The 26370-nt window shown below is 43.6% G+C and overlaps 1 protein-coding gene across 7 annotated transcripts in view; it reads left to right on the top strand.

The window, feature by feature from the left end:
• The window catches only part of SERCA (ATPase sarcoplasmic/endoplasmic reticulum Ca2+ transporting SERCA), a 154626-nt gene that overhangs the window by 112471 nt on the left and 15785 nt on the right, over window positions 1-26370 (top strand). For all 7 annotated transcript variants that reach the window (XM_075889859.1, XM_075889858.1, XM_075889857.1 and 4 more), the window contains 13 exons: window positions 1001-1214; window positions 4461-4478; window positions 4856-4938; window positions 6071-6175; window positions 6956-7094; window positions 7767-7933; window positions 11364-11430; window positions 13184-13272; window positions 13623-13922; window positions 15459-15659; window positions 19536-19802; window positions 23359-23577; window positions 23963-24689. In XM_075889859.1, coding sequence (XP_075745974.1) covers window positions 1097-1214; window positions 4461-4478; window positions 4856-4938; window positions 6071-6175; window positions 6956-7094; window positions 7767-7933; window positions 11364-11430; window positions 13184-13272; window positions 13623-13922; window positions 15459-15659; window positions 19536-19802; window positions 23359-23577; window positions 23963-24689 — 2500 coding nt within the window. In that variant the 5' untranslated portion in view covers window positions 1001-1096. The remainder of the gene's footprint in view (window positions 1-1000; window positions 1215-4460; window positions 4479-4855; window positions 4939-6070; window positions 6176-6955; window positions 7095-7766; window positions 7934-11363; window positions 11431-13183; window positions 13273-13622; window positions 13923-15458; window positions 15660-19535; window positions 19803-23358; window positions 23578-23962; window positions 24690-26370) is intronic.

The raw sequence follows: 26370 nt of genomic DNA, 5'->3' as shown, positions 1-26370 counted from the left end.
GGTTCTGGGTGCGAGACTAGATGTATTCTTTTGCACCTGTTATTTCACGAAGCAGTTGGTTCTCCTTCGTTTTTAAGAGCCCTGCGCGACTGAAAGCAAGCCTTCATGTTTGTTTGCATAGTATCCCTGCTTCCAGAGAACTTTTGCATGTGTTATGTGCACCATGACATTAGCAAACAGTGATTACTGGCTGTGACATGTTGTAGTACTTTGCCTAACCGAAATTATAAAACCAGTCTTCTTACTGCTCTCCGAGTGTTCTAACTGAAGAGAGGTTTAAAAACGCTGCTCAAAATATTTGCCAGAGACAAGGTAGCTACTGAGCTACTGCCATAGAGTTTCCTAAAGTTAGCTAGAGGGGACTCTGACGCTGTGATCGTTCAGCCACTATGGGAATGATAGGTAGTACACAAATTTGCCTAGTATTTTTGCTTGCAGGCTTTGAGCACACTTGTGGCTTTGCTTAATATTGTGCTTTGCTTTTGTTGATTATAAGAACGCACCATTGTGAACTTCGAGACCCCCATCTAATTGGTGAGCCTAAAAGGTTGAGGCGGTGAAGTGCAACCGCTGAACATTTGCCGATTGTCGTCTCCTGAAAAAGCAGCTCCAATCCATTCGAAGCCAAAGCCAAAAGTAGGGAGATTTAGACAAGTTAGTGTACAACCCATCATTCTTATGCTGGCTGAAGCATGGCACAATGTTCCCCTAGAGCTGAAGCATGGCACAAGCTCCCCTAGATGCTAGCACCAGACTTCCCTCTAGTGTATTTATAAGCAACTCTATGATTACTGCAATAATAGCATTTTTTTTTTTCTGTGTGGGCTTGGCATCACAAGGTGGCACCACCACCCTATCTGCTATGTAGAAACTTGGAAAAAGTTTGCGGTACAACTAAGAACTCCCTTGACTGTGTATCAGCTTTGCCTTGCTCCGCGCTAGAGTTTGTGGGTGTTTGTATAGAGTACCGATGGGCGTCTCCTCCGCTCTCCTTCCACAGTATTGACAGCAGAGGGGGCCGCAGACGGGCGGGCAGCAGCAGCCAGTAGAGGCCAGCACTTGAGCAGCGGGGCCCGGCTGAGGAGGAGCGGGCACCATGGAGCAGGCACACACCAAGACCACCAAGGAGGTGCTGGACTACTTCGGCACAGACCCCGAGCGGGGCCTCACAGAGTCCCAGGTCAAAAAACTACAGGACAAGTATGGTCCCAACGGTGAGTTTGTTTCTTCCATGCATTCGTACAACAGTTGATTTTTCTTCAGTAGAGCGACTTGTTGGGCGAATCGGTTCATTGTTACGATAGCTGTTTGCGCGAAATGAAGGAGAGAGCGGGTAGCTACTTGTCCGTCTCTTGTCTTTATTTCATGCAAATAGCTACCATAATAACATGTTTCTTCCTCAATTACTTGTTTATTTATTTATTTAAGAATACCTATTGAATACTCCCCTCCCCCCCCCCCCCCCCAATGAATGCCTGGAGACATTCATTGGGGGGGGGGGGGGTTACATGTAAATCAGAAGTAAGCTAGTAATGAACAACACTACAGTGCACATTAATAGTAACGACAAAATACTTCCTAAGAAAATGAGTAATGTAATCATTATTAATTAACAAGACACAAAGAGCAGATTACAGCACGTTAACCAAAAGAATGTGCAACACTTCACATTATAAAAGATCTTAAAGTTAAACAATAAATAAAAAGAAATCTTGCATCACTATACCGAGAAAATGTATTTAAAGGTTGTCGAAATGTGCTGGGGTCACTTTCAGAGGTGGTATCATCGAGATCATTTTCCATACAGAATGCTTGAAAACGAATGCATTCAGTGGGTTGTCAGTAATAATGGGAGAGCCGTGTGCCATTATTTTGGAGTTTAATCTGTAATTAAACACTTTTGATGTATATAATTTAACATTTTCTCCTTTGTATGGAAATTAATTTAATGCTCGTGTTTGCGTTTTGGTTACTCGCATAGCCTGTGACTTGCTGAGGCAATATGTACGTGTTCTGTACCTAAGTGACCCAGAAACATGCTGTGATTAGATTTTTAGGGAAGCTAACATAATATTTAGCAGATGACACGTTTCTCTAGGGATACATTTGCCCTGCAATGCTGCCTGTTGGCAGAACTTGTTTATGCCCCATTGTCTTAGAAAATGGCGTATTACTACGTAGCCTTTTCTTCTGTCGTATTTCTTCGTGGTTTTGCATTTTTAAAGTGATTATTGGCGTATACAAAATTATATACAAGGGGGATACATCACATGTCGCAACAATTTATGCTGATCTCGCAGCAGACTTGCTCGGTACATTATACGAGACTATTATTGAAGGTGTGGCTAACAATACATGAGAGTCAGCAGGGACATTTTTTTATTTTTTTATTTTGCAGACTTTTTTAGAAACACCTAAATGATACTTTGAGAAAAAAGACCATCAATGCTTCATAGTACTTCTTTATTACTGCTTTTACGACCATGTTCTACTGCTCTAGAAACCATTGTGCAGTACTAGTTGCCCAAGAGGAATAATCCCTCTTTGAAATTACATTTGAGTTAGCTGATTAGCCTTTTAATTACATGCCAGAAAACACAAGGCAATGTGTAAAACTAGGATTCTTATTCCAACAGTCACGATTGACCATAGGGCACCGATTGTCTTGGTTCGAGTCGCGTGAAAAGATTGGCTACGCCTAAGACCGCACAGAGTGACGTGTGGCATGCACTTCCCTTAAAACACTTTCTCTTCGCCCGTGGGCAGACTTCGGTGGTGTACAGAGGCTGGCCACGTTGAGAGCTACGTAAGTGCGACAAAAAGCCCGACAGGAGGCGCACGTTACCACCACAACACACGCCTTCTCTGTGCACACCTGCATGTGCACCGTCACGACTTTTTTGGCGGGGGTACGTTGCGGGAGTAGGAAGTCACAAAAAAACTTCGTAGCTGGCTGAGGCACGTACACACCCTTAGACACCCACAAACCACCACACTGCTTGTGGTAGGGCATGCGTTTTTGAGATTCAGTGCAGTTTCGTCTACCTTGTGTCCTGTGCTGTCTCAGTAGTGCTTTTATTTATTTATTGTTTGGTCGAGCAAGAAGGAATTGTAACGGTATGTTGGCTGAACTGCATATAACTATTATTTTAAGCTAAACTTTGCTGAGAAATGTTAGTCTACCTAAGGGTTGGTTACTAGAAGCGTAAGTGCAGCGTTTTGTTTAAGGGAAACGTCGGTGTCTTTGTAACAATAAACTGATATGGCCATTTTAAAGTGATATCCACAGTCCTGTGATAAGTGGGTGGTTCAGTTTGCATTGCAATTCATCACTAATGTTTCATAACCAAAAAAAACTGGAATGGGTCAAAATTTAAACGTGGATGGGTAGCTGCTTCATGCAATGTCTACTGTGACGTGCCAGCTTGCTCTACTGTAATGCAGACACCGTACATGTGGTACTGGCACGAGAAAAAGAGAAACTGGCAATACAATTTGGCCATGCGAAAAGCTATGCCAGCTTTTCAAAACCTCACAATGGCAATTTCAATGGCGAATTGGGCAAGGGATGATCGCCATGTGATTTGACTGGCTGCTCTACGAGTTTGCAGTGCAGGACATGTCATAAACACAGGGTGGTCTACATGTATGATGAAGGAACTCGCCGAAAATCCTTAAAATTTGTTCTCATGGGAACTAGATGACTTGCAATTGTACAGTTTGGTAAAGATTACACAGAAAATGGGATAGAAAAGTGGATCGGAACCTTTATTGCCGTCAGTGGACGTAAAAAAAATTGCTTAAATGGTCCTTTAAGGTGTTATAGCGTGTGTGTATAGCGTAACCGATATGCAGATTTATAGGCATAAGAACCGCTTTTCTTGCCATATTTTATGTTTTAGATATTGTTAGGGTTATTGCTTTTGTATAGTGCAAAGTTAGGGTTGTTCTAACCTCGCAGTGTAAAAAAATGTCATCGTGAAATTCAGTTCACTATTGCGTCTGTTCATGTTTTTATTAGATTAACATGGCGATAGTAAACCTTTGCCAACTTTCATATTCCAACATTTGTCAATCAAAGAGCAGGCTTTCAACGTGTAGGTAATTTAGTTCTCACATCGTGTCTCAATCTATGATAGCAAGCTACTAGGCTGCTTAGGTGCTGGCAGTATGACTGTGCACAGATTAGTGGCTCTTGCAAGTGATGACAGCGAGGGACAGTCTATTTCTTTTTTAAGAGGGCTCAACCCTGTTTCCATTGTGTATACTCTCCAGCTCTCTTTTCCTGTAAGTCAGTTATGCAACTTGTCACGTGGTAATTGTCAGTGAAGTTGAGACGCATATTACTAAAGACCACCTTGGGAATTGTTTTTGCGCATTATTATGTGTTACTAACAAGTGCATTTTTATATTATTGACTGTTGTTTAATTCTATGGTGCATTTCTTTCGACCATTGCAGAACTACCTGCAGAAGAGGGTGAGTTTTTGTCTTTCCTAATAGCATTTAGTATTTCTGCAATTTATTTTTTTCTTTAAATAGTTACTCTGCATATTCACTCGAAGCACTAATATTTCATTTACTTGGATACTTTTACACATCTTCATTGAAAGCTCACAAGTTGGTTTGTTATTGATTACTGTTGGCTAATCATCATTTGTGGGAAAAGGATAGGCACATATATTGTGATGTCTACTTAGACATGTTGAGAATGAACTTCATAAATTTTGATAGTTCATTAGCCTGAACAGAGCTGTGATGGCATTTGAGCCTACAGCGTTCCTGTTGTGAATTTCGCTTGCCAGATGTGGTGTGGGCTAATGCTTTGCCTTTTTTCCCCCTTCTCTTTCATTCAGGAAAGCCCCTGTGGCAACTTATACTCGAACAGTTTGACGACCTTCTAGTGAAGATTTTATTATTAGCTGCTGTTATTTCATTTGTAAGTGGTCAACGCTTTCTCTTTTTCACTTGATTTCCCAGTAGACGTACGCCTCTCCGCTGTGCAGTACCACATAGTTGATACTGCAACCACTGTGCAAGATGCTAAGGTGTTTCATATAAGTGACTGGTTTCGTGTTGCGAAGGTGCACTTGCGGGGCAGAGAGATGGTAAAGAAGGAATGTCAGGCAGGTTTACCAGTCCAGCACAACCGGTTCGCGACTGCACTTGTGGGAATGTGTGCCGAGCAGTCGTAAGTGAGTGCCGGTAAAGCTGGAGGCTGAGTGGTGCACTCCATGCCTCACAGTGGTGCACTCCATCAGATATGGTGTAGCCGCTTACCTGCTGAAATTTGTAGGCAGTAGTGTGTTTAGGAAAAAAATTTTCACCTAGATACAAAACAGCCTTTGAGATATCGACTAAGGGAGGGAAGCAGCGTAAAACACGTAAAACAGCATAAGAAGCAAGGTGTCACTTTTACTGCACATCCTGTTGCACGAGTAAAAGACAGGCAAGCTATATATACATCTTCAAGTTTTTTAAACAATTTCATAAAAAAATTTTTCCCCTTAGCTTTGAACAGATTATGCTTATTGGATTAACAGCTTTAATCAAATCAATGATTTGATTGAAACATGTCAACTATATGTCGCTCAGTAATTTTTTTCCGGCTGCTTGTTGATGGTCCACGCGTGTCTATAAATGTACCCTGTGCATGTGCTGTTGATCGCTTGACTTAAATATCTTCTTGTGGCCTTACTTGGTGATCTTCATAATAGCATGAGCAATTTTTTCTAGTTTACAATTGGGGTGTGAAGTTCTAAAACTACTGCCAAGTCTTGCTGTGTCACAAACCTAAAAGGCCTAATTCTGTACTTCGGCTTCTGTAATTATCCGCACACAAAGTGATCAAAACCACTTTTTTCTTCGTTCTGTGAAGCAAAAAGCAAGCGCTCCTTAGGACTTCGGTGCTTACACCTGAACCCCACAACAAGTTTGCAAGGCCAAAAGCAATAGCGGAACCTGAATGAATGCAGGGTCTTGAAGTGTACTCATTGATTATTGCCCTTGTTTAGCTGTCTTGCAGGTGGGCTCAGGTTTGTGTGTACGATTCTCCCATTGTGTTCCCGCAGGTGTTGGCGCTATTTGAGGAGCATGAAGACTCCATCACAGCCTTTGTTGAACCTTTTGTCATCTTGCTCATTTTGATTGCCAATGCCGTTGTCGGCGTGTGGCAGGTGAGTGGAATGCTCTCATCAAATGTTTGCGTCATTTTAGGGCGATAACGAGAAATGCGCATGCTTGTTGGCGTCGTGAAGATGGTTTATGGGATTTTCATTTTTCGCCTGAAAAGCGAGCGCAACCTTACTATGTGCTGCGGCAGTTCTTTGAAGCTTCAATGTAAGCTGCCGTGCTGCAGCACATGTGTGCCATTTCATGGTAACACGCTTATGTGCACTTTGGTTTCTGATGGACAAGTGCATGGAGAGTTGTCCATGATCAGCGGTTATTGAAAACTGGCATTCTGGAAATCTTATAGTAGCCAAACTTAAAGAAGTTAATTATATGCTTGTTAACTTCTTTGTAATGTTTGTCATAATAGATAATGTAACTGCTCACTGATGTCTAACTTTCAGTTCGAATGTTGTAGGCCCGTGTGCTCAGATTTGGGTGCACGTTAAAAAACCCCAGGTGGTCTAAATTTCCGGAGCCCTCCACTACGGCGTCTCTCATAATCATATAGTGGTTTTGGGACGTTAAACCCCACATAATCAATCAATCAATCAATCAATCAGCTTTCAGTTCGAAATAAACTGCCTTCAATATCTGTGTAAATCTCCACAGTTGTGAAGTATTTTGTTCTTGCCATTATCTCCAAAAAGTCTTGTTTTAGTGTCTGGTGCTGCATAATTCATCAAAAGCATCGTGCTACAAATTCAGACAGGTTGTGTCCACACTTCATGTTCTTATGAACCTTGCACCTGCCTAACAGTTCTCTGTGCTTTTCTTGTCTGCAGGAACGTAATGCGGAGAGCGCGATAGAAGCGCTCAAAGAATACGAGCCCGAGATGGGCAAAGTTATACGGGCCAACAAACAGGGTGTCCAAAAAATTCGTGCCAAGGAAATCGTCCCTGGAGATCTTGTGGAGGTGTCCGGTGAGCAGCACTCAATGCTTCTTTTTTTTTTCTCTCTCTCTCTCTTCTCGGCTTTTCTGTATTAGTTCGTCAAATTTTGAGGGCCATTCTTTTCACAATTCATTGAGTTTGTTTCTCGCATCTATGTATAGATGTTTTATCAACTTTTTAAAGATATTTTCTAAACACTGGAAAACACTGGCTTTGAAAGTGTCCTTTGTAAACAGTTTATATTGGTTTATTGCTTTGAAGGTCATTGCCAATTTTGTTTTGATTGCAAGCATTGTTTAAAACATTTGTGGTGCTGTTTACCAATAAACTACGATCACCTGAAAGTTAGGTGAGCAGATGATACTAAGAAGTTATCAGGTATATTGGGGCAGTAGAAAGCACATGACCAGGGTGATTGGCAGAACATGGGAGAGGTCTCTGCCCTGCAGTGGGTGTAATCAAGATGATGAGCATGATGATAATTATCAGTTATCAATTGTTGGCGAGGATCTGTGTTTTGGTACATGTTAGGCTCGCAGAATGACAGAAGCTTGATGAACCTGGAAGGCCAACTACTTCTCATCAACATTGTGCATACGTGTGCCAGCAGTGAATATAAAGATACTTATGCAGTCATCAGGATGTACACCTAGGATGACTTCAGAGCAGATGTAACTTTCATGTCTATTCCTGCAAAAACAGTTGGTGACAAGGTCCCTGCCGATATCCGGTTGATGAAGATTCATTCGACGACCCTACGAGTGGACCAGTCCATCCTGACCGGAGAGTCTGTCTCGGTCATCAAACACACAGACGCAATTCCAGACCCCCGTGCTGTCAACCAGGACAAGAAGAACATTCTTTTTTCGGTGAGTGGTTGCCTTTTTGCGCTGTGCATACCTCTTTCGTCCATCTCTTCTTCCTACTGCTCTGAAGACAGAGGGTGTTCACTGCATGTAAAGGTACTGTACTCGCGAATTGTAACAGGACAATGTAGAGTTGAGTAACACATATAATTCATTTCCACCGTTCTTAGTTAGAGCCATATGGAATAATATCGTCTCGAACGGGCAAATTGAAGCCATCGTTATCTTGGTAGACCAGATTGGTCGCGACCATAATCTGGTTATCGTGAGCAGTTGCGCATACCAGTCGTACTAAAAAATTTGATGTGTCGTTTTGCCCCCAAGCACGATCTCAAGTAGTGAAGCATGCACGAAGAAAGCACAAACGCGCGCGAACATAGGACTGCAAACGAACTGGCTTGCGGTGGCAAGAGCCGAGTAAGCGACGTGCTGTGCGCAACTAGCCAGGGTTGATTAGTTCGACGTGGTGACACCAAGCTTCAGTGGAATGGCACGAGTTCATTGCGAATGTGGTTGAATTCATTCGTGAACGAACAGGTGTCATTTAACACGCGAAAAGGCCCAACTTGTCAGCGGAGGGGTTGTGCGAACTTCAATAAATTAATACAGGAAAAATAATAAAAAGAGACACTTTTCGCGTCTATGTGAATGTTTTTATGGGTAGGTCTTTATAATACGAACTACTGATATAGCGACTTTTATCGCGGCACTTTCATTACGATTTTCACTGTTGCTTGTTAAACTACATTCACTCAACAGTTTATCTTGAGTGCTCCAAGTATAAACGTATGCTGGTTTATGACCCATGTGTGCCGTCACTTTTATTTAGGAAAGGAACACAACAGAAAGGGGTTAGAGATTGGTCGTATGCACTACAGTCTTCTTTTTTCTCTGGTGGTTAAATTTGCTGCTAACGTGATCTCGCGGTATTTCAGCTCTCTTGGAAAGCTTGCAGCTTTTTAATGTGCAGAATTAACATCGTAAAACATCACGGTTTTTGACGCCTTGTAGATGATGGCTGTGCCAACATTGTACAAGGCGAGATGCCACGACTCCAGCTAGCTTTCTTTGCCGAAGTACATTGCACACTTATTTTGCACACATTGGATGTTCTCGTTGAAGCTTTAGCATAGAGTAGCAGTCGTGATGCTATGTAAGCAAGTGAATTAGCTTTCACGTACTGTACTGGCGTGTGAAAAAGCTGCATGTATACAGAGTGCCTCGGCTATCTTTAGCCAGAATTTAAAAACATGCCGACACACAAATGTCATGCGATTAATTGCATAATGTTGATCGTTGCCTGGAGTTAGTCTCACTATATTTTGTGTTCTAAAATATTGTTTAATTAGATCTGTTTAATTAACTTTAAAATGAAAGAAATGGATAAAAAGTTTGAATGAGAAAGTTGTAGATCGGTTTGCAGAATGTCCAATTAGACAGTTTTGAACTTTATATCAGTTGATTATCAGTGTTTTTCTGCTAACTACAAATACGAATGCTTGCCAAATACAAAAAAATACCACATGACAAACCCACTGGAGCTCCTACGCGTGCCTTGAGTCTGGTGCTGTCTAACGTTCCGCGCACGAACAATATACACTTCTCTCGCACTGGTTCATCACAGCGATAAGCAGTCACAGCGGTTATCGCTTTTGTGGCCAACAGCAAAACGTGTTCGTCGCAAAGCCACCACCACCGTTGCGGCCCCGTCGAGACAGCACAATCGGGCAAATGCTAGGGTCGTTTGTACGTGGAACGTTGGGAAGCACTAGAATCATCGCGCGCACTGGCGCATGAGCGGGTTTGTCACGTGGTACTTTTTGTATTTTACAGGCATTTTACAGGAACAACTAAACAAACAGTGCTACGACAGACTCATATGCATCAAAACGGTTGGGTTGATATGAGATTTTTAATGGTCTGAATAATTCAGGTTGTGCTAATACAAAAAGAAGAAAACATCAGCTTAGTAGCGCAGCATGTGGCAGTGCCCAGGTTTCTTGCAGAAAGTAGTCTATAGGACTTTGCAGAAGCTTGAGTAGTGTCGTAAATGTAAGGGATGAAGCGCACCACAGTGGCTGAACAGTTGAACCTCAAAGGGATACTGAACAGCAAAAGTTTTTTTTTTGCATTAGTAAAGTACTCTATCGCAGTACCGAAAACTCCACGCTAGCTACGCTAAAATGCTTGGTGAGCGAAAAAACATAAAAAAAAAAAAGAAAATGTAGGTGGGGGTGAGGTCACCTTAAATTTCCCGCACAATTCGCCGTGACATCATATATTTTGATGGCGCCTATTAATGCCTACGTAGTTCTTAAAGGGCCAGTAAACAACCCAGAAGTCCAAAAATCGTTATGAAGTAAAATATGTGCTCTTTTGCTTTCTGAACATGCTGCGGCAAGAATTTTGCAAATGCCTGCTATATCAAGAAAGTTAGAGGTTAAAAATCGATTTCAGCTAGTTTCAAATTTTTGCCCGGCCTCTCCACTCTTCTCCCTCATAAGGATGGTAAGGCGTAGTCTGTCGTCGCAACTGGCTTAGACCAATCGACGAGCTGCCCGCTACGTCAAGTCGCGTATCAGTGAGTTCGCTTCACTGCGCGTGAAAGGAGGATTGCTCAGGCGTAGGAAAGGAGGGGGGAAATTGTTTTTCGAAATTGAGGCTCTGAGCGGCGTGCAGCAGTCTGATATTCGAGAAAAGTGATCGCCATTGTCTACTCTACAAATCGCCGAGCTTCTTTGGGGTGTGTAACAAAAACATCAGAGCTTGGTGACTGGCCCTTTAGTCGGTGAAAATGAAGTACATGGCCCTCGGAGGGAGTCCTAGACATAGCAAGTTTGAGGAAATTTTATTAAGCCAATGGTGCCAAATTGGGATATTTACTATTTCGAATTCGCGACAATACACGTGAAGATCTTGGCTGAAAACTTAATTTTACTTTTAAGTTTAAGTGATCTTTTCTCGTTTATTAAAAATGTGATAAAATAAACGTCTTTGGAAATCTCATAGTATAATCTATAAATATAAACTGATTCTATTAAAAATGTGATAAAATAAACGTCTTTGGAAATCTCATAGTATAATCTATAAATATAAACTGATTCATTATCTTAGGTGTCTCTTAAAGGTAGCAAGTGCAGTACTGGCATAACACGTCTATATAATGTAACATAGCCGTGACTGATGTTGGTAAGACTGCCAGTAACATCTGGATAAGGTCTTTTCTTTCAGGCTTTCAATTTTCATGTTGTCTTGCTGTCAAGTAAATGGGCATGTAAATAACATGTGTGGCCGAATAACTTGCAATTAGTGTTTTTCTGTGTTGTAATGAAAATCTTCCCGTTCTCACATTTACAAATTTCATTTATTGCAATTATCTGCTGAATTTTTTGTGGGGCCTTTGTTAAACCACTCCTGACTTCTTTCTTTGCAGGGTACCAACATTGCATCAGGAAAGGCTATTGGCATTGTCGTTGGCACTGGCCTTGAAACTGCCATTGGTACGAGTTATCTCTTGGTGTTCTACAGATTTCTAGGACAGTGCTTGTAAAACAGTATTGGTGTGTGAAAAAGTATAGTTACGATGTCAGCATGCTTTTGAGAGGTAGTTTTGTGGTGTAATCGAGGTGTTCTCTCCCCATTTAGTGGAAGGGTACACTGAAAACACATTTAACCCGTGGGCGTTTTCAGCATTTGTTTTTTCAGTTTGAGAATTGAGATGACACAACACAGGCAACTTGTAGCATAACTGTTTGTAGTGTGGGATGATATATAATCTTTTCTTCTCCACCCGCCATGTTGGTCTAGTGGCTAGGGCACTCGGATGCTGACCCGCAGGTCGTGGGATCGAATCTCGGCTGCAGCGGCCATGTTCTCAATGAAGCCGAAAATGCTTGAAGCCCGTGTGCTTAGATTTAGGTGCATGTTAAAAAACACCCAATGGTCAAAATTTACGGAGCCCTCCACTACGGCATCTCTCATAATCATATGGTGGTTTTAAGACGTTAAACCCCAATAATAATAATACAATCGAACCTCGCTACAATGAACGCCGCTTCAGTGAAATTCCTGCTACAACGAAAAATTCACGATTCTCCGTCAGCAGTTCATAGGAGTCGATGCACAAATATTGTCGCCACAATGAACGCTTTTTCTTCTGCCGTCCCGCTTCAACGAAATTTCATGATGCGATTCCAGGCTCAGATATTTATTGCTATACAGTAAACCAAATCTTTAACATTTTGATGCATTTTCAGAACCTGAAAATACGTCTACAAAGTCTAAAACACGCGTTGGCACCATCAGAAACCACTGCTGTTCAAGCAAACATGGGCGCCGCCATTGCTCGATAGCGATGGCAATGAGACTGCCATGCTTTTGTCACTGGCAAAAGCAGAGGTCTCGTTGCCATCACTATCGAGCAATGGTGGCGCCCGGGCTTGCTGAACAGCACTGGTTTCTGATGGTGCCAACGCGTGTTTTAGACTTTGTCGACGTATTTTCAGGTTCTGAAAATGCACCAAGTATTTAAGATTGAGTTTACTGTATAGTCACAGACGATCTGAAGCTGAAGCTCAATTGGTTAGTTAGTTCATGGTTTCCTACGCGCAGCTGCTGGGTGAATCTGCGGAACGATGCAATTGCCGATTTCAATGCTTATCATTTTGTTCGCGCTTGGCCAGTGTGGTAACTAATCAGAGCGGCTGTTCATCCGCATTATCAACAAAATCAACTAGCCACAAGTGATGGATAAGAATAGCATAAAATAAGGCAAAAGTCACCGCTCCACGATACCCTGCTGCCATCTCGGCGTTTTGATGGCGGACAGCTGCTGGTGTTAATGTGTTAATGCAACTGTTTGGTTCATTCACAAAAGTGGTTGTAGTCATTGTTTCAGCGTGCTTTTCACTATGGCCTCGCTATGCATGGGTGAGGATCGCGCCGCAACGCTGCTGTGATAGAATAAAAAGCAGCGGACACTTTTTGAATTTTGAGAATAAACGTTCCTTTGCTTTGCTAGTTCAGATCGGCTATATTTTTGCGATTTCACTACGACGAAATTTTCGCTTCAACTAAATTTTTTCTGTGCCCCTTCAGTTTCGTAGTAGCGGGGCTTGACTGTAATAAAAATCTTCTCTTCTCCGGCTGCTAATTGTCTGATGGTACATTTCACCAGTGTACTCTTATGCTAATAATCATGGTACTCATAGAGATGTTTGCACTATCGCTGAACATTTGCTACTCCACTCCCAGGTAAAATCCGGACAGAAATGACTGAGACGGAGGAAGTGAAGACCCCACTGCAGCAGAAGTTGGACGAATTTGGAGAGCAGCTTTCCAAGGTTTGTGTGTTCTTTTTTGTATACATGTACTATCCAGGTGTTGCCTGTGCGAGCCTCTACACCATCTTTCACTATGTTTGCTCCCCATTTTCAGTTTGTTTGGATTAGAGGATGTCAATATTGCACAGGACCTGCATTTTTACACTCGACAGATTTGTTCAAAGCTCATGATTAAAAGATTTTGGAGTGCATCAGCTAGACCATTGCAGGCTACTAAACAAATGTAGAATCTGTCAGCTTTGCTAACACCAGTGTGCTGTGAATTCTCAGGAACATTCAATTTTTAACTTTGCTCTCAGCACTGCACTTTCATTGTGCTGACCTCTTTGTTCTTGTATGTCTCTCCACAGGTGATCTCTGTTATTTGCGTGGCGGTGTGGGCCATCAACATCGGACACTTCAACGACCCTGCTCATGGTGGCTCGTGGATCAAGGGGGCCGTGTACTACTTCAAGATTGCCGTTGCGCTAGCCGTGGCCGCCATCCCCGAGGGCTTGCCCGCCGTCATCACCACTTGCCTGGCCCTGGGCACGCGGCGCATGGCCAAGAAGAATGCCATCGTGCGCTCCCTGCCCTCAGTCGAGACCCTCGGCTGCACATCGGTCATCTGCTCCGACAAGACGGGCACCCTCACCACCAACCAGATGTCGGTGAGTGCAGCTGCGATGTTGCAGCAGCCAACCTTACAGCGACCGAGTTTTTGTGGTGCCAATTTGTGTGTTTGATCAAAGAGGATTAACCGAGAGTGCGAATGACTGGATCCGCCCACGATAGGTGTTCATCACACTCTCTTGCAGTAGATGCTGTTTTTGTTCTTTTGTGTTATGTTTTGCACTGGATGCACAAAATTGTGCTGTCAATCAATCTCAGCACTACACTCTGTAACCTAGTAGCTTTGCTGTTGCTTTTTGATGTACCTCATTTCCCAAAACCTGTTGGATTATTCTGTTGTAGGGTATCCTCTAAAGGTAAACTATCTATGGTACATCCTCAGGCACAGTGTAAGTTTCTAAATTTTTTATCTTGGCCTTGCTTATATCTTAACATTACTTCATAACATCTTGTGGGCCTTACTTTCGTTAGGTCTGTTTTATGACACGACTGTATGCCTGTACGTGCGCAGTGTCCTGCATTATCACAGCCGTGTATTTCCCGATTTGTTTTTGAAAAGTTTACTTAGAGTATGCTGCACCAGACTGTTTGGGATGTCAGCGGCAGTGATTTCAGAAAAGTGCTTTTTACCTCCCATGCAAATGATACGGGAAAGAGGAAGATCTCGTTTATGATGGTAGGGATGGGGATTTACCGTGTGCAAGACTTTAATTAAAGGGACAGTAAAGGCAGGTAATAAGTCGATGTTGATTGTTAAAACTGTGGTCTAGAAACCTCGTAGTCCTACTCTTGTGCCAAGGAAGTGCTGATTCTGAAATAAAATCACGTTTTAGTGCTCTGCATCGCATTAGTGCAATTCAAATCGCCCATCTGAAAGCAGTCTTGGCGTCACTGTTGCCGTGCCCAACGTTGCCCGCCTTTACTGCACAGCCGCTGACACCGGTAGCAGCAGAGCAAAAGTAGCAGGAGCCTCAGTAGCGCAACAGCCATTGAACGATTTTCTGCAATCTTGGATGCCGTGGTTCTGCTTGCTAGGTTCAGCTGGGCCCCACTAGATGACACCACTTATCCAGCCTAAAACGGAACATTTGAACCACTCGCGCCATGCCCTATAATAATTCCAGGTGTTTTTTTTTTTTTTCCTTTAAATCTAACAGAAACGGACAAGGAGCAATTTATTACGTCTCTTGATAAACGGAAGATAATTTTTTTATTGCAGCCAGTTTTATTACCAGTGATAAATTTTACTCTCTCACGTCATCGGTATCATTTCACAAATGTCCCACTCGTGCATGTCGTGTGATCATTTAGCTTAATTCCTTGGCAATTAAGGTACGGCTTTTGATCATATTGTCATTTTAGACCTTGTCATACATTGAGCTTTGACTTTACCATAAATTGTCATTTGCCTTTGATGTCCCTATAAGATTCCTCACATAATCTGACAAATACCTCTAGTTCGCATGAAAATAATCTCATTTACATTGACTCATACGATTCCGGCAGGCTATTTGGCATACATTCTCTTGTGTCTCCACAGTATGTAAACTATTACATTCTCTCTTGACGTTCAGGTAAGCCGCTTCTTCATCCTCGACAAGGCTGACCCTGGCGACATCAGCTTCCACGAGTTTGAGGTAACTGGCTCGACGTACGAGCCCATTGGTGAGGTCTTCAAGAACGGCGCCAAGGCCAACTGCGCAAACTACGAGGCCCTACACGAGCTGACCACCATTTGCTGCATGTGCAATGACTCCAGTATTGACTTCAACGAGGTGAGCACTTGCCTGTTCGTACCTCACTTTTTCCTTAATTGACTGTGAAAACGACCTCTAGCAATAAGATTCTAGTAGGCTTGTGCAAATGGTGAATTTTAGGTTTAAAGCAAATAATGATTTTGGTCGAATAATTTCGAATCGAATAGGAATAGTGCGTGTGTGTGTGTGTGTGTGTGTGTGTGTGTGTGTGTGTGTGTGCGTGCGTGCGTGTGTGCGTGTGTGCACGTAAGAGAGAGAGAGAGACCTGCACAATATTTTTTTAATTGAAATAAGGCCTCTATGTAAATGCCAATTTTTTTTTTAGTTTAAAGCAAGTTGAAAGAACTATGAGAAGTAGCAGGATTTGACTTCTGTTGGATGTAAGTGATAACCTGTCAAATACATATCATCTTAAAATTTATTATACTTAAAGCATATAAGCTCGCATAACAAGCTTTCAAGAATGATGATTTGAGGGTAATATGTTCATTTAAAGAGGCCCTGCAATACCTTTTTAAACAGCTATGGAATGGATTCACTATAGAAGCTTATTGCCTCACGAATTAATCGCCGTAAGAAATATTAGAATCCATACAGTACGAGCGGAATTGCAAAGGTTTGTCGCTCTGCAAGTGCATTCTCTCATGTCTCGACGAAAGAGCTGGAAGATAAGCAGGGATGGACAACAGGGGTAAAGAAAATGTGTCACGTGGCCTCGGGACAGCTCTCTTTCTCACTTCTTTTTTCTTCGAATACGCCGCTTTTTAGTGCGATCACACGTATGCATGGACAAGTGGCAGCCTCTCGTGGCAGCCCCATGACCGAGCGCACCGTGCTCCAATGTGCCTACGGCTGATACAATGGCTGCGACGAGGGATTTTTGAGCTTGTGGCATCATTTTCCGAGAGGAGAGTAGTTTTCAGCCAACTTTGAAAGTTCATTGTGAATTGCAGGCCGTGTGCTGCACTACATATTTGGCTCGCATGTTCTCGGTGACCTAGACCACCTATCGGCAGCATTTTCTGACCATTCTCCAAAGTGTTGCAGGGGCTCTTTAAATTTAACGTGAAGCTTCGCGGCAGAACAGCTTTTTTTTAAGGTTATAGTATTTCTTAGGGACCTTCAACGCAAAAATTTTGATCTGCCTGTCTGTCTGTACATTTGTCTGTCTGTCCACTCTTACTGGCATCTGGTACCTGAAGCGGCCGACCCCATCCGCAGCGACCACCAATGTTGCTCAAGGCTGAGCGTTCATGCTTGTGCAATTGTCAATTAAAAAGCAATTATTGCACATGTCTGGGGCACCATAACAACATGCATATATTCTGCATATGCATCTCTTACTAGAAAACGCATACATAAGTAATTTTAAGGACCGTAGCGCTTATCACGCTGCGCTTACCATGCAACGCTTGCACGGAACGGGGGAGTGTTTCCAACGCTTTGTTAAGACGAGATGGTGGTGGCACCTACCCTTGGCCTCGCTTTGTACAGCTTATCACCTCTGAGACGGGCGCGCACGGCCATGCGCTTCGTTTTTCAAAAGAAACTGCCAGATGGCGCTGTTGCGACTCCGGGTCCTGCGGGTCTCAGTTTGGTAGCGGGCCCCCGACGTAGGAAGCGTCGCCGAACAACTCGGATGAGGCGCTCGTAAAACGACAACAATTTATTTACTTGGTTAGTAACTGAGAATTCGAAAAGAGGTGATCAAGTGATCAGAACTGTACAGAAGGGCTGTTGAGCTGTAGAACTTCAAATACACGTAAGTCTTCGGCTTATTTAGCACCTCGTTGCCAACCCTGGGCACATTGTCTCCGGCTTCCGCCAATAGGGCGCTCCATGGTCTAGGTGCTCCACCAACGAAGGAGAGGAAAGACACCACACAATGCATGCGGAGAGGGCACAGTATACACGATGCCCAAATATGGTCACAAACGCACTGCACCAACGTTTTTGCACACGTCACCAAGTTTCGCGCACGTCCGATGATCTTCGTTTCCAAGATTTTTCTGGCAGTTGGGTGAGGTTCAAAAAACCGGCTGCCAGTACACGAGTAAACTTGCCTGACTGTTTGTAGTGTAGTGGTGGGCCAGCATATCGTCAAAATATGCCACCTCATTCAGCCGATCCTATGGAGAAAGGGGGGAAGGAGGAGTAGTCAACTAATCCCTCGTCGCCGAGGCGGGCTCCCGCATGGGCTGCAGCAGGTAGTGCATTATCCTTTTCTTCAACCCCACATTCCATTCCTCGTTGTTTGCTAGAAGCTGCAGCTTAGCTGTGAATATCCGGGGCTCTGCTTCTCCTCGCAAGGTGCAGCCACAGCCAGTTTGGTTTTAGCTTTCAGCCCAAACTGCTAATACGACGCTGGTTCCGATATTTCCAGATCCTCGGTGACTTCGAAAATGGCCCAGCTGCCTCCTTGTCTACCTTGAAGGCCTTGCTCGCAGCAAACACAATGGCCTTTCTTGAGTCGAGCTCACAATGGCCTCTCTTGGCTCCTGTGTTTTCTTTGCGCGAACCAGTCCTGAACCCCTCGTTCAGGTTTTGCCGAGAGGAAATCAACCCGTCTTGACGGCACACCCTTGCTTGGAATGCGTCGAAATATTTTCGTCCCGTTCACAAAGGCCGAAAAGCTTCAATAATGATGACGGTCGTAACAGCGCTCATGTCTCACGTGTGACGTGACTTGATGCGCTCGTTCGCCTCCGCTGCACGCTCGAGGCACTCTAATGCAGCGCCTCTGGAATACCATTCACCGATTTTCTTGCGCAGAACATCAAATAAATGTTTTGTTCACTCTCTCCACACGCAAGACTATCTTCTTTCGACGATGTTTGCAGATTACATGCAGATACGGGGCCAATTTTTTGGATAGGTTTTCACAGCTTAGAACCCCTACACTGCAGTGAAATCACCTTTATGAGTGGCTATATCTGCACTAATATATTGTACACCTGTTCATTCACTGCAAGTACTTCAAAACTTTCAATAATTTAGATTGGAATTGAAGCGATTTCGAATACTCTACTATTCCAAAAAATTCAAAGCATTCAAATATTTGCACAAGCCTAGATTTGAGAGAATATCTAAATTAGCTCTTCCAGAATTACACATTTAATGAAAGCAAAAACTGTGCTTACTTTCATAATGATTGCAATAGCGTAGTTATTACATTATTGAATTTTGGCATCAGAACTTGATCTTTTTTCTTCTCATGTCATGATTGCTCTTCGAAGTTGCTGTGGAGCCGTACCGTCTTGGGGATAGCAGCCATGACGGCATACATTCATTGTTGTGCAAGGCAGCCACTGCACTAAACAGTGTTGTGGTAGTATGCGCGGCACTGTCCCGTGTAGTTTTATGGTGACCTTAGATGGACCCGATATCTTCTTGAAGCAGGGTATACTTTGCAAGAACTGGTAGCCATGTGGTGAGGTACAGAAACATGCACCATCTACTCTCACCATTTACATTTCCACACTTAATGCATGGCTCAACTAGACTAGACGTTGCCATCGTTGAATTTTCTACACAGTATTGAATTGCACGGTTCATTTGACTTCTTCATTCCTATGCAATCGCCAGCTCATATGAACCTTGTCACCCGCTTTTGCCTCACCCTATTCGAATAAAAGTTACACCTCGCTCTTTTTACGTGATTTAACTTAAGAACCTTCCAAAAATTTGTTTGTGTTTATTTAATATTAGGCATTGTTTGTGGAGCATTTCATGTTTCTACATGTATGCACTACTATTTGGTGCCCACTGTACTTCTTATCAACAGTGAACTCTTTACAAAAACAATCTATAGACTGCCTTAATAAATTTCATTAAGAAGTGTGTTATGGCATCCACGAACCATGTGAAAGTGTGCTTATGTCTGCCTCTTTGCAGTACAAGCAAGCTTTTGAAAAAGTGGGCGAGGCCACCGAGACTGCGCTGATTGTGCTGGCAGAGAAGATGAACCCCTTTGGATTCGACAAGAGTGGCAAGTCCAGGCGTGACGCGGCGTTGACTGTCAACCACGGTGTGCAGGCAATGTGGAAAAAGGAGTTTACTCTCGAATTCTCCCGGGACCGCAAGTCTATGAGCTCCTACTGTGCTCCAACGAGGGCTGCTGCCAACACCAAGCTTGGAACTGGACCCAAGATGTTTGTGAAGGTGGGTCCATAGAACGGCCATTTTTTTAGTCTGACGGGGATGTGCCCTACCTACGGTTAATGAAGTCTAGCTAATGTTCCAGCCGCACACAGTCTTACCGTGCACAAATAACGTCCCCTTCTCGTAGCTCGAGTCATCGCAGCTACAGGGGTTCAAGTGAATAAGGCAACAGGTGAGGTCAACAAAACACTTTATTGCCACGTTAGCAATAACACGTAAATGTCGCGTAGAGGGATTGTCCACTTTCAGAGGATAACAAAGCGTATATGGTTACACCTTTCGTCGTCGATCGCCATGGCTCACAGGGAAAAGCAGAGGCTATCGTGCCAGTTCGGTGGCTAGTGCCTGCAAGCTTGTGGCTTGCTGGCACCAGCCACCGGACTCCAACCTCCAGGTTTCCCTCTCCCCAACGAGCCGGTGGGCGTGCGTTATCGCGAGGTGACCGATCCCTTCAAAAGAAACTACATTGTCTTGTTTCTTGAAGTGATAGACATGTCCTCGCAACTAGGCTGCTGAGCTACGGAAAGGAACCACGGGCGCACGTGCTTCCCCACAAGTCCTTTAGCTCAGACTTGTGTAGGCGTGTTCTGGCAACAAGCACATAGCCCTTTGGTGAAAGCAATAAATCTGGCATGACTTCATTATAACTTCCGGCATAGACAGGGGGTACAATGCACACAATGAGACAGATATCCAAATGGGCCTTTCGTTTTACAAATCCTCATCTAAAACAATTTACTGCCATTTCTTGCTGAACTGTTCGATTTATAGTAGACTCCCTTTAAGACAAACCCCAAGAGACCACGATCATTTGTCCGTCTTATCCGGAGTTCATCCTATCAGAAGTGCCCCGAAAAAACGAAATGCTAACATGCCAAGTACACCCAAATATGTTGCTTGAAAACACTGAATGGACTATACTTACAATGGGAAGGAAACGAACAAGGAAAAGCATTTGGCTCAGCTCCATAAGAACTTTGCTTTCAAGTAGAGTACTCAGACTAATCTAAGGAGTACTCAATTTTGCAAGTTCATAATAAACATGCTTATGAATAAATTGCTACCACACTTCAACAATTAACCTCTAGTGCAGCCATGTATTGACGGTTAGAAAAAGATAAAAAGGGAAAAAAAAAAACAAGCACAGTTTTGCTTCAAAGAATGGAAAATTTATTCTTCTGGCTGTTCTCCTTCTGAGAGGCTGTCTTTTATTGGCTTTGCAACTACTTTTGGATTTGCCTTCATTGTGTACCTTTACCTTTACAAAGCCAATATACGCCATGGCACGGAAAAAGTAACTCAGGCGTTTATGTATGTCGATGTCCCGGCAGAAGCAGGAGAACAACGAAAGAGCACTCTCGTCAGACTGTGTGGCGCAATGCTTGCAACCAGTGGCAGGGCTCCAATCGTACCATGTGATTTCAAAGGCCCAGTCGTCACGCTAGATTGCAGTGGGGAAACGATTTTTTTCCTAGCATTTTCAGCTAGAATGCCGCTCTGCCAAAGCGGACTCTGGAATAAGAGGGTTAGGCTTACACACCCGCTTACACACCCGTGAAATTTCAAGAGCCGGGGTTGCTGCTGAGCGATGTGCTGTGTGCGCGAAAATTGGGTAATTTTGCACTTTCGCCATCCATCACAAGTACTTTAATTGTATTTTTCTATAAATTCTTCTTAATTGTCAGCTTTGATTTTTAATACATCAAGGAGAACGCTTGGAGGAATACAAAACACGAAATGGCCTTTTTCGAAAAAAATTAACGTTTTTGACCCGCATCTCCCCTTAGGGGGGTAGACTGGTCCTAGACATTTTTCTGTTTGTTTCTTCAGTGAACTTGATCAAACTACTCAGGAATATGCAGTTTTTTCTGCTGAATTCAAATATTTAATTAGTTTTCCACTTACTTATTTTGTTTACGAGATAAGTTCACCCCCTCTTGTTTAAGGCGGCCATAGAAAAAAAGTGATTAATTAAAAGTGATATTTATGATATGCCAACATAGACTAATCACTATAGATTGAAAGTATGCAAGAGTTTTTTTGTTTTTAGGCTTTTCTTGGTTATTTCACAGCAAAATGAACTATTCATTTTGAAAAGCAGTTGGAATTGTTTTACAATTTTGATGAGTTATTAGGCTTGGGCTCTAAATTCTGCTTTTATACTTACATTCTACACACATACAGGTTTCCCTTGCAAAAAGAATTATTGTTGTACCAGCCCTAGGTGCAGTGATATTGAGGCCTCAAATTGCCCCGCAGCAGTGGTCTAGTAGCTAAGGTACTCTGCTGTGGCGGCTGCATTTCCGATGGAGGCGGAAATGTTGTAGGCCCGTGTGCTCAGATTTGGGTGCACGTTAAAGAACCCCAGGTGGTAGAAATTTCCGAAGCCCTCCACTACGGCGTCTCTCATAATCATATGGTGGTTTTGGGTCGTTAAACACCAGGTATCAATTGAGGCCTCTAAATTGAACTGTCGTAAATTCAATTTTTTGAGAAAAATGGAAAAAAGTGAAAACACACAGCTTCTTCAAAAAACAACAATCATGGTGCGCATGTTTTGCAATCCTCATTAAGATGCTCATAAATTCGTAGCAGAGCTTCTAACACAGGTGCCGGCAAATTATAAAGAATCGTCAAAGTTGGTTCCCCATTTTTTGCAGGTTCTGCATGTTAACAGCACCAAGAATCTGGACAGATAGAATGACATTAAAAAAACTACCACTTCCTGTAAAAAAACTACCACTTCCTGTAAAAAAACTACCACTTCCTGGTGTGTAAAAATCTGCAGAGAGATAGAAACATACTTGCAGAAACCAAATGTGCAATATTAAAAAATGAATTTTTTGTCACTTTTTGGTCTCAAAAACCAGTCTGCTCCCTTAAGCAATTTTTTTTTCATTAAATTTATGGAAAACCATACAAACATTCCCATGTTGTGCTTAAGCTAGCATTTGTCTTAATGGGGAAGTTTATGGTATTATAAAAGAGTTTGACTACCATACAAACAACTTCTCACTATATTCTCCTGCGCGCACTTCCCGGCGCATTCACAATGCACATAGTTTCATGCACATTCATGGTCACACGCAGGCATTTAACTTATCACTACCTCGAGCCATTGCATATTGGAACGATCTTCCGGATCATGTTGTATCCATTTCTAACCGTGAAACTTTTCGTGATAACCTGATTTCATTGTACTCTAATATTGTATAACGCTGTTGCACCTTAATTTTTGTAATCTTTTTTATATATATATATTCGTCTGCTTTTCTCCTTTATTGTTATTTCGTTTGTATACTGATGCCCCCTTACTCAATGCCCTTCAGTGGGCCTGGAAGTTATTTTGAATAAATTTATAAACATTCCCATGTGGTTCTTTTTAACAAGAATTCGTTTTAATGGGAGTTTACTGTATTATAAAAGAGTTTGACGGTATTTTTCTGCTTTATCGCATGCTTCCAGACATGCCAACAGTGCAAGATGTAGCCCACGCATACTTGTACGGCACTTATTGTGTTTCCAAACTCAAGTGAATGGCTTTTGTCTTGTGCAGGGAGCCCCTGAGGGTGTTCTTGAGCGATGCACCCACTGCAGGGTCGGCGACAAGAAGATGGCCATGTCCGGAGCTGTGAAACAGCGCATCTTGGACCTTACACGTACCTATGGCACCGGTCGTGACACACTGCGGTGCCTGGCCCTTGCCACCTTGGACAACCCACCCAAGCCCGAAGAGATGGACCTTGGTGACTCCACGAAGTTTGCCACATATGAGGTGCGTTTCTGCATGCATGTGTGCTGTTACTGGTGTGGTATACTGATTATCTTGCATCGATGTCTTTGCCTAGTCGTCCCTTTTCTAGCTATTGCATGCATCTTCATTTAGACAATTTATGAATTCTCAAATGTTATGAAGTCAATCCTCGATTTGGTTGGTCAGGCTTTATGTAGTTTTCTCCCGCTGTAATGGGATAGGTTGTTTTAGTTGCAGATTGGATGTAAAAACAATGCAAAAATGTAGACAAAGACGGAAAAAGAGAAGACACGGCAGTCTTAGTTGCAGAATTGAATTCCGTATGCACCATGTCTGCCTCATTGGTTGTGGACTTGAGGTGTTTGCAACAGCTGCTAACCTGATTGTTTTTGCGTGTTTGTCACAGGTGAACCTGACCTTTGTTGGAGTGGTGGGCATGCTGGACCCTCCCCGAAAAGAAGTGTACGACTCCATCATGCGCTGCCGAGCTGCTGGCATTCGGGTAATCGTCATCACGGGCGACAACAAGGGCACGGCCGAGGCCATCTGCCGCCGCATAGGCATCTTCGAGGAGGACGAGGACCCCACGGGCATGTCCTACTCCGGCCGAGAGTTTGATGACTTGCCGTTGGAAGAACAGCGACGAGCCGTCCAGAGGGCGCGGTTGTTCTCTAGAGTGGAACCCGCACACAAAAGCAAGATCGTCGAGTTCCTCCAAGCTGATGGGGAGATCTCTGCCATGACCGGTGACGGTGTGAACGACGCTCCTGCTCTCAAAAAGGCTGAGATTGGCATTGCCATGGGTTCGGGCACGGCGGTGGCCAAGTCTGCCTCGGAGATGGTGCTGGCTGACGACAACTTCTCAAGCATTGTGTCGGCTGTAGAAGAAGGTCGTGCCATCTACAACAACATGAAGCAGTTCATTCGTTACCTGATCTCGTCCAACATCGGTGAGGTGGTGAGCATCTTCCTGACAGCTGCGCTGGGTCTGCCCGAGGCCTTGATCCCCGTCCAGCTGCTGTGGGTGAACCTCGTGACGGACGGCCTGCCCGCGACTGCTCTGGGCTTCAACCCACCCGACCTGGACATCATGGAGCGACCTCCTCGCAAGGCGGATGAGTCTCTAATCTCAGGTGAGGGCTTTCCACTAGTTACGACAAAGTATTGTCAACAAACTGTCGTTCGTTGGGTTAAAGTGTCAGAAGCAAACGAGTGCAGCACATGAATTGCTTGTTAGGGATGGTCTCTGCAATGTATTGAATTGCTGCGTGCTGCCAAACTATTTTAACTCAAAATGGATAACTGTCCGTCCTTCAAAAAAAAAGCAGTGTTTCAAGTAAGACTGAAAGTCACTGCACGCGTGCGCTGTGTGCAATAGCTACTGCTTTCGAACATCACTGACTTGATTCAGTTAGTCATCCAGTTCAAAGAGGGAGAGCTTGTTTGAAAACAATGGCTTTTCGCTTGTGGTGGCTAATATATACTAGGGTTAAACCTGCTTAAAACAAACTGCAATACAAGGAATTTCTGGATATAACGAAGTTTTTTTATTCCCGCCTTCGCTCCATAGGAGCACATGTATTTGCGACTTCTGTGCTTGCGTTTGCTCTTTTCGCACAGTCCCTTCGCATTGAAACCGCACTTATACTCGCCAAGATGGCAAGCGCACCAGCGATCGCGATGGCCCTTAAAGTCCAAGTTTATTATTGCTACTTGAGCGATTCCTTCCCCCCCTCCCCACGTTGTTTCATGCTCGTTTAAGACAGGTGGTTTACTTTCTATTTGAGCCTTCGATGGCAGTTCTAACATGCGGGAAAGGTTATGCACTTTCCAGGTGATAGGGATAGGCCAACTCATGTGATCCCAGCTTCAGCAGCGCTCGCACGCTTTTACCCGCTTGTGAAAGTTACAATGCGCGGGGGCATTTTGTCAATTTAAACTTGTTTCGGAACATTGCGGCGACAGAAAGAACCCGCCGAGAGGGTCCATATAATTGCTATCGCAATAATAATGCAGTTCTTTATTGTAAAATGAGTGTTTGGGGTTAGCTCTGCCTTCAGTCCCCCTTTTGTTTAGTTTGCACGTTTATTTTCTGAATTTTCATACCGAACCTGGATATATTGAAAACCTCTCTGTGATGAATTTTTTGGGGAATTCATCAATTTCGTTATATCCAGGTTTAACTCTACTGTTACTACAGAGCATTACGCACTGACTGAATCTGTTGAAATCCGTTACAGTCGAAACCCGCAATAACGAAACCCCGCGAGTACGAAATCCCCATGGCAACGAAATATTTCCGGGTCCCCGGCGAACGTTCATAGAAGCCCATGTATTACGTATCTCGCGGCAGCAAAATGTTTTTGGACAGCGATCCCACATTAACGAATTTTCTACCACGGTACGGGCCTTATTTTACCCTCCCGCCAAAGGTTAACTGTTGAAAATATGCTCGTATGCGTGTTATGCGCACTCATAATTTGTAAATGTCTGCTTTTGCTGCGCTAACGTGGGTACCGCCATTTTTGTTTACTTAAATCCGCGATGGGATCTGTGTCAGGCAACATGCCTGGCCACACTGCAACGGTGGCAAATGATCCTGCTGGAGTGCATATGGCGCCATCGGACGAGCTATCCCTGACCATCGCCTGGGGGGAACTTCGAGCCATCGACATCGACATCCCAGATGAACCCACCGTTGATGCGTTCGTTCACACCGATGATGATGTAAGGCTGGTGCACACCGGTGACTTGCAGTGATCGCGCGATCATTCGCGACTGGCGACTAAAAAGCAACTGATGTTCACACCGGCA

The sequence above is a fragment of the Rhipicephalus microplus genome, chromosome 3, assembly GCF_043290135.1.
Source record: "Rhipicephalus microplus isolate Deutch F79 chromosome 3, USDA_Rmic, whole genome shotgun sequence".
In the NCBI taxonomy this organism is placed as follows: Eukaryota; Metazoa; Arthropoda; class Arachnida; order Ixodida; family Ixodidae; genus Rhipicephalus; species Rhipicephalus microplus.
Note: the sequence above shows the minus strand (reverse complement) of the source record. Positions and strands in the feature narration are given on the sequence as shown.